The 8,879-nt window shown below is 42.2% G+C and overlaps 1 protein-coding gene across 3 annotated transcripts in view; it reads right to left on the bottom strand.

The window, feature by feature from the left end:
• Nucleotides 1-8,879, bottom strand: part of ercc4 (excision repair cross-complementation group 4) — a 32,175-nt gene that overhangs the window by 14,993 nt on the left and 8,303 nt on the right. For all 3 annotated transcript variants that reach the window (XM_048609798.1, XM_048609799.1, XM_048609800.1), the window contains exons 5-7: nt 7,420-7,600; nt 3,562-3,693; nt 136-243 (exon numbers count right to left, since the gene is read on the bottom strand). In XM_048609798.1, coding sequence (XP_048465755.1) covers nt 136-243; nt 3,562-3,693; nt 7,420-7,600 — 421 coding nt within the window. The remainder of the gene's footprint in view (nt 1-135; nt 244-3,561; nt 3,694-7,419; nt 7,601-8,879) is intronic.

Genomic DNA, 8,879 nt, shown 5'->3' with positions numbered 1-8,879 from the left:
GAAACGTCGACTTTCCTGCTCCTTTGATGCTGCCTGACCTGCTGTGTTCCTCCAGCTCCATGCTGTATCAACTCCAACTGCCAGTATCTGCAGTTCTTGCTTTCATTCAATTTTTTTAGATGCTCATCAGCTTACCTGAGGCTGTCAATGTTTCGCTGGGCTCATTTTCCCTTTTGATCTCCGCTAGGACTTCACTCAATGCTTCCCACTTTGGGTTCATCTCCAGGATGAGTTCCTTTTGTTCTAAGTAAATTGCAAGACAAAAGCAATGTCGTGCTCAAGTTATTGACAGCTTCAACTAGTTCTCCAGTCATCCTGCCTTTAACTCTCTGAATTGTTTTTGAAATATATAAAATTCTATCCTTTCTCTGCATCCTGGGCGAGACAATAGATCGGCGAATCACAATATCGCTCTGTAGCTGCCTGTGGAGAGTCAGTTAACAATGTCCTTTTGGTGACTGGTATTTGAATTGCCACCTCCCCTTTGTTACAGATGTAGCTGGCCTTCAGGTGGCTTCACCTCACTGTAGTACCAGAAATTTAGCCTACAAAATCCTAGATACCAAATGGCAGTGCCCTTCACCATTAATCATTTCAAACTACCGAAAGAATAATAGAGGATAACAACGTATCAGGCTTGTGCGTCTTAATGCTCCTTGTAAAAACAAATCCTGTCAGAGATTGTTAGATCACTGCTTTGAAGCAGGTAAAGGATTTTTCTTCTATGGTCTTTCTCATCCTTTGAGCGAACAAGACGAGCTCAGTACTGTGGAAATTCCTCGGGACTCTCTTTAGGTGTTATCAGGCTGACTTACTCTCTGCCATTTGCCCACTCTCAGTCAGGTCCTGATGCAGTATGATGGGAAGTTGGACGGGGAGATTTACTGGTACACCTCACCATCCAAACTCCGATAGCTCCTTCCTTCTCAATAAATGCAACTGGTGAGGAGGAGTTGGGGGCTGGGTCTCCAACCAATTTCACTCCTGGTAGCTGTGTTTCCACTGCTCCCCCTGTAAGGCCACAGGAAAATCTCTTTTGGCCCAAGAATGACCCCTGCACTGTCCTTACTGAGGGAAAAGGGTCTTATGTCCTGTTCTACTTCTTGTTTATTGCTTACTTGTCTCAGTTGTTCCCTATGAAATTCACACTTCTTCAAAACCAAAATTGGTGGCATGGTGAACAGTGAAGGTAGTTATCTAAGATTACAAAGAGATCTTGAACAATTGGGTGAATGGGCTGAGGAGTGGCAGATGGTGTATAATTTGGATAAATTTGAGGTATTTTATTTTGATAAAACAAACAAGGACAGGACTAATACAATTAAAAGTAGGGCCCTGGGTAGTGTTGCTGAACAGAAAGACCTAGGAGTTTAGGTGCATAATTCTTTGAAATTTGCATCTCATGTAGGCAAGGTGGTTAAGAAGATAAAAACTGAAAAAACTGCGAATGCTGTAAATCAGAAACAAAAACAGAAGTTGCTGGAAAAACTCAGCAGGTCTGGCAGCATCTGTGAAGAGAAATCAGAGTTAACGTTTTGAGTCCGGTGACTGAGGAAGGGTCACCGGACCCAAAACGTTAACTCTGATTTCTCTTCACAGATGCTGCCAGACCTGCTGAGCTTCTCCAGTATCTGTTTTTATTTATGGTTAAGAAGGTGTTTAGCATGTTTGACTTCATTGTTCAGACTTTTGAGTATAGGAGTTGGGAAGTCATGTTGAGGTTCTACAGGATGTTGGTGTGGCCTCTTCTGGAGTACTGTGTGCAGTTCTGGTTGCCTTGTGATAGGAAGGATATTATTAAGCTGGAGAAGGTTCAGAAAAGATTTACCAGGATGTTGCCGGGAATGGAAGTTTTGAGTTTTAGGGAGAGGCTGGACAGGCTGGGACTTTGTTCACTAGAGCATGGGAGGTTGAGGGATGATCTTTTAGAGGTTTTCAAAAATCATAAGGGGTATAGATAAGATGAATGGCAGGTATCTTTTCCCGAGGGTGGGCGATTTCAAGAACAGGCAGCATATTTTGAAGGTGGGAGGAAAAAGATTTAAGAAGGACACGAGGAGCACTTTTTTTTTATATACAGAGAGTGGTCTGTGTGTGGAATGAACTTCCGGATGAAGTGGAGGATGTGGGTACAATTACAAAATATAAAAGGCATTTAGATAAATACTTGAATTAGAAAGTTTTGGGGGGATATGAGCCAAGGGCAGGTAGGTGGACTAGTTTAGTCTGGAATTGTGTTCGGCATGGACTGGTTGGACAGAAGGATCTGTTTCCATGCTGTATGGCTCTAATCCAAAGAAAAGCACCCTACCTACCAAAATTTGGGACAGCATAGATACACTTGGCAGAGGACCTTGGTTACTGACATTATAATTTGTAAGTGACCAACGAGCTGCAACAGTCAGTGAGCAGCTTCGTAATTCTTGCCCCATCAGGTGCACCTAATGGGTAGGAGCTACTGGAGCAGGTGGAAAAGAATTCAAAATATGGTAGGAAGAAGAAATGATGGAGGGTTAAGAAAATAAAGAAAGGAGAGGCGAAGAGGAGATGAAGAAAGTGTCAGCCAGCATCAAGGAAGCTCAATCGAAGGGTGTGATTGTGAACCTTCCGACAGATGCCTGCTATGGAATCCTGAACGAGCCACTCATTGACATCCATCCCTTACAGGGCTGCAGTGATCCCTACAGCCTGTCCCGTGTACTGCATGAAATCGAGCCCCGCTACGCAATATTGTAAAAATTCAGAACTGTCATTTGTTCGCCAGCTTAAGACTTACAGATCAAGTAAGGAGCAATTATCACATTCCTGGCCCTTTAAATGAGCCTGACCGACCAGTCAATTCATAGAATCCCTACAGTGTGGAAGCAGGTCATTCAGCCCATCGAGTTCATACCCTCCAACAAGCATTCCACCCGGACCACCCCTACCCTATTCCATGTAACCCTGCATTTCCCATGGCCAATCCACCTAACCTGCACATCTTTGGTCTGTGGGAGGAAACCAGAGCAACCGTAGGAAACCCATGCAGACACGGGGAGAATGTGCAAACTCCACACAGACAGTCGTCCGAAGCTGGAACTGGACCTAGGTCCGTGGCACTGAGAGGTGGCAATGCTAACCACTGAGCCACTGTGCCACCCGTAGACACTGCCTATTTGCCTACTTCAGATATCAAATTTCCAGGTCTGCTAACCTTTTGTTGCTGGATCCATCATCTTCAAGCTGCACTCAGCCCATGCTTTATTTTGCCCTCCTCTGGAGGGAGGGACAGTCACTGCTGGGTCATTAGATAATTACTGAGCATAAGTCAGAGGGTTGGCTGGATAGATTGCAGGCAGGAAAAGCTCCTGACTAGCAGATTGGCAGGAGGCTTGACCGACTGTTACGCAGTGTTTGTACATTGCCATAATTCTCCAGAACACAGCATGATACAGAACTTCCACAGAAACCAATACAAGACAACCCCCTGGAAATTGAGATTTCACATACAAACATGTTGCACATGGAGCAGCTAAATCAGCCCAAACACACACTGAACAGTGACAACTATTAAATACGCACCTGTCTTGTCTGTTTCTTTTGGTTCAGTCTTTATCACATTTGCTGAGGTGTTAAGCTTTGAGTCGGGACGCTTGTACACTCTGGCTCGAGCATTCACAAACATTGTGTTACTGGCATCCAGAAATAACCACCCTGTCAGCACAAAGCAATATTTGCTAATTATACTTCATGGCATCAAAGTGGGGAGGGTCAATGTTTTATTAACTGGTGAAAGGCAACAGCAAGGAAGCAAGGACACAGCATCAAGGATGCCCTGGATGACCAATGCTACCTTCTGTTCAATGATGTACAACCCCATTTAATAATCAAACAACTCTGTCACTGGATGTCAACAGCAGTACTTCTTGCACATTTTATTCTCTGGCTCTTTCCAAGGTACAACTGAGAACCTTCTGCATCAACAGCAAGGGTGCCATCAGATCCTTACTGAGAAGCCAGGAGGGGATTGGTGGAAACATCACAGCAAAGCATTCAAGCAATACATTATTGACTGCAAGATGTCATCCAGAGTCTTTCCTATGAGTACTAATATACATTACATCGGGAATTTCTTAAGGGAATATATTTTGCCAAGCAGAGCTTTCTGATCTTCTTTTTGCGTCACTCAGTTATTGTTAAATAAATTTTAAAATGCTGATTTCGATGAAACTGCCTCAAGATACTTGACAAGACTTTGAAATACAACTTCAGAAGTGAGTTGATCAGTCTGCCAGCATGTACAATAATATTCATGATTTCTTCACTAATTCCCATCACAACTGCAGCAGCTGGGACCGCAAGAGGGAAAGAAAATGGGGATTTATATCTGATCTGATTTTTCTGAGGCCTTCCATCAGCTGCCCTCCACAAACAGACCTGTCCAAATAATTTTAAATGAACCAACTGAGTTTTTAATCACAAGACAACCTGGTCACTGTGTCTGACAATGATATTTTATTTCCGGATCTTTATTCAAATTGAATTCAAATTTTCACATTGCTATGGTGAGATCTGATCTCAGTATTGTAACTATTATGTCACTGTTCATAATTTATTTGGCCATTAAAGCCTACATGGCAGTGTTGTTAAAAGACAAAGAAAACTGCATGAGGACATACAATAAAGCTGATGATATTCAAATCAAAAATGAGGAAGGTATCCTGTCTGCTCCTGAGAATGCTACGTATCAGAGCAGACTGTTTGGAACATATAAGGCTCAGTATTACATACAGAAAGAAAAACAGATACTTTTAAACTGAGGATCGATGTCAAGCAAGGCTGTGTGATAGACTCCACGTTAGTTACCATTTACCCAACAGTTGTTATTCAACTCAAAGATCAATTGGCCTCCAGTGTGACTATTAGACACCACTTAGATGGAAAACTCTAACCTTTTGCCTCCATGCCCAAGCTAAACCGACCAGCGTAGTCGTACACGCGACAGTATAAGGCGAAATGTAAAAGAGACCCGTCCAAATAATATTTAGTGAACAAACTGTTTTCACAACACCACCCCTGCGCCAGATTTTTAAGCCACTTGCAATCTCTTCAGTTTGACAAATAAAAGTCTTGGCCAAACCTTGAACATTGCCAAAACAAACCAACCCAGACCTGGTCAAGTATTTCACTTCCATTTATGTTGAAGGAGAGACTCTGGAACATGTATGGGAATTGAGCAATTCCCATACCTTAGCAACTACCTCTCTCAATCACATCTGTACTTATGATCTGGGCTTTACCATTAGGTGCTTTTGAACATTAACAAGAAGGGCTCAATGGCTAAAGGCTCCAACCTTACAAAATCTGAGGGGAGATCATTAGGTGACTGGTGTTTCCTTCAAGTTAGTGCCTTGCAGCAATTCCTGCAACATACTAGGCCCAAACAGGATACAGGGTCTTCCCCTGGATACCGATCGTGGGGGTACTGATGCCAGGCATGTCTGCACTTCCTATAACAATGCCCAGGCTACACAGCAAAAGTAAGCCTGTGGTTTGGAAACTGAAACGTGAGGACTATATTATGTGCCCCAGCACGATCAATGACTCTCATTCCACATCAAGCATACAGAAGACAATCCTAATTGACCAGGAGGCACTCAAGCTTGGTGTTGACATTACAACTCTACAAGGAAAGAGATTAGCTGACACAGGCTCTATTCAGGAGGTTAATTATACCATCTACTAATAGGGAAAGAACACAGAGTACCATTGAGAGTGTGGTGGAAGCTTTACAGACAGCAACCAGCTAACCAAGTCAATTGTGCAACCATGGTATTCTTCATTTCTCTGAGGGGCTCAGCAATCTGCAGTCTGTGCTGTAGGTGCATCCTATCGTGAAATAATGTAGAACATCAAGCTAGTTCGCACAGTGCAAGATTTCTTGCTAAGATCTATCTATCACCCTGTCCCATTTCATTTATAATTCACAAAGTTTGAAATGTGGACGATGCAAGAACATAGAAAAGAGAAAACCAGTCGGGCAGTTAGAAGGAATACACTGGAAGAACCTAGAGTGAAGATAAAATGGATGGTGTCACACTGGAACAAGATGATAAGTCTGTCCATTTAGGACAATGATTCAGAAAATGACAATTACGACGCAGTTGTTACAAGGACAGAGATAGCCAGGAGTTACCTTGTGAAGATGAGGCATGTGTTAACAACGAAAAAAACTCAAGCTCATAACAAGGGAACATCTCATGAGCTGCTACATTTGATTCACTTTCCTGTACATCTCAGGGAGATGGACAATAAGTAAAGCTACATGGAAAAAATGTAGATGCCAAGATTCCAAGATTCCATACACATACACACACACACACCACAAGACAAATGTGGAGGTACATGAAATTGCAAGAGCAAAAAGAACTCTTAAAAAGAGACATCCAAAGAGGAAAAGAGGAGAATTTTGACCTTTCCATCAGAGCTGAAAAGCTACAGAGATCTCTTCTAGAAGGTAAAGTGGAAGACAGCAGCACGAAGGGTTGACCAGACATATTTGGGCAGCATATTCTGATTTGCATTTCAGCTTCCAAACCACAAGCTTACTTTTCCTTATTTGCTGTGTAGCCTGGGCATTGTTTTAGGACTACCTTGCACCAGTACCCACCTACCCACCATGACCTGGTGGATGGGTATCCAGAGTAAGCGCATGCAGTTAAGTGCCCACAGTGGGTATGTGAGGATGGTACAGGACAGACACGCAGGATGCCATGACAGCTGATCTCCTGACAAAAGTAGCTATGAGCAGCATCAGTAATCAATCTTGCTCAGAACAGGGGAACTGATTTGCCTATTAAAGGCACAATTAGAATGCCTGTGCCCAATGAATGCATTTGAACGCACAGCTCCTCCTTTGTCAGACATGGACATGGTGCACCTTCCTAATTCTCCTTCAAGGGTACTTCATTGGGTATGAAGTGCTTTGGGGACACTCCAGGATGGTAAAAGTTGCTACATAGATGCAAGTCTTTGTTTCTGCTTTCTCCACCAAAATAGCCTCTGTTCACTGACTGTTTCATCTTTCAAAATTAAGAGAAGAATGAGACTTTTAAATGGGTCTTATTTGTTGTTGAACAACTAAAATTGAATTGGAAGAATGACTCTGGGAAATGCAACTCTTTTCCTGCCCCTCGTATTTTGGGACCATTTGTTTCTAGTATTCCAAGCGTTAAGCAATGCTAAAACAGTACGAGTTAGGATTAACTACACAGAGGCTTCAGAAACTGGATATGCTCCCAAAAATCAGCAACATTTCTCCGAGGTATGGCCTCAGTGCTAGCTATTTGCTGAAGTGTGTGCAGACAGTTAATCTTATAGCTGCCCATGATATATTTTCTAGATATTGAACTGACTTTTCAGTCTTCATTTTACAATTACCTGAATTCTGCCCAAAAGCTTTTTCAGTAGCCCGAAGAGACTCGAGCAGATTGAGAAAGGTAACACAGTCATACTGGGTTAAATATTCTAACAGAGTGCGAAGAACCTTCAAATCTTGTACCAGAGACTTGGTTTTTGCCCCAAGTTGGTGCCAGATTGGGTCCAAATAGTAACAGATTGCCTGTAAATTAAGAAAATAGCAGTCATTAAATAAAAAAATAAAAGCATTCATCAGCAGGGTAAAATAAGGGCTATGAAATATAAACAAACTGCTGGAGAAACTCAGCAGGTCTGGCAGCACATGTGGGGAGAAACAGAGTGAACATTTCAAGTCCAGTGTGACTCTTCTACAGAAGAGTCTTGTTCCGAAGAAAGTGTACCAGACTCGAAATATTAACCTGCTTTCTCTCTCTCTCTCCACTGATACTGCCAGACCTGCTGAGTTTCTTCAACCTTTATTTTAATTTTAAATTTCTAGTATCAGCACTATTTTGCTTTTATTATAAGGGCACTGGAAGCGGAGATTGAGAAACTAACAACCATAGGTCTCAGGGCCTTTTCTGCATATTGGTTGTCAATCAGTTGACACACAGACAGGTTCCTGTTTTACTGACAAACAACATGGTAGATTCAGCCAATTATGACTTGACACAGATACCTACAATATCATCCAGCAAAATCAGAAATAAATAGCTACATTCAAACAACTCTTTTCTTAAATTTCGAAAGGCAATTTAGTGGTGGACCCATATTTTGATAAATTGCTCCCAAAAAGAACGTCCATTTATGGACAATCTTGGTGTGAATTGTTGAGTGTTTGCTTTCTGCTACACTTCTGTTTCATTTTCAAACAATGCTTTAGTTTTGCTATGTAAATGTCGATACACATTATAGACTTTGAAATGGGTTTGAATGTTTGCATTATAAGATACCTATTTCTCACCAGGGAACTCTGACAAAGTCACCTTGGTTACAACATGTCATGCTTCAGCAATCTTTGGGATTTATGAATATTTTGCAATGGAATAACCTTACTATAACTGATATTAAAACATCACTCAAGTTCAATTTCACTTTGCGTACCAGCCATGAATTAAAATGGCAGCACGCTCATCTCAGTCACTAGGTCCTGAGTTCAGGGTCCAATTGATGATGAGCCAGACTCAAAGCTCCACTGCTGTGCCACACTGAAGCCGAGCTGCACTGTTAGAGGCGCCAACTTTTGGATGAATCATTAAACTGAGGTCCCTGCTGTCTGCCGTGGTAGATGTAAAAAATCCCACTGCACTGTTTTTGAAGAGGAGCAGGGGAGTTATCCTCATTGTCCTCACCAATATTTATTCCTCAATCAACATCACAAAAACAAATCATCCAGTCATTATCACATTGCTGAGACAACAAGGTGCAGGGCTGGATGAACACAGCAGGCCAAGCAGCATCATAGGAGCAGAGAGGCTGAC

The sequence above is a fragment of the Rhincodon typus genome, chromosome 21 (genome assembly GCF_021869965.1).
Source record: "Rhincodon typus isolate 14 chromosome 21, sRhiTyp1.1, whole genome shotgun sequence".
NCBI classification, from domain to species: Eukaryota; Metazoa; Chordata; class Chondrichthyes; order Orectolobiformes; family Rhincodontidae; genus Rhincodon; species Rhincodon typus.
The sequence above is the reverse complement of the archived record's forward strand: the minus strand, read 5'-3'. Positions and strand labels throughout refer to the sequence as shown.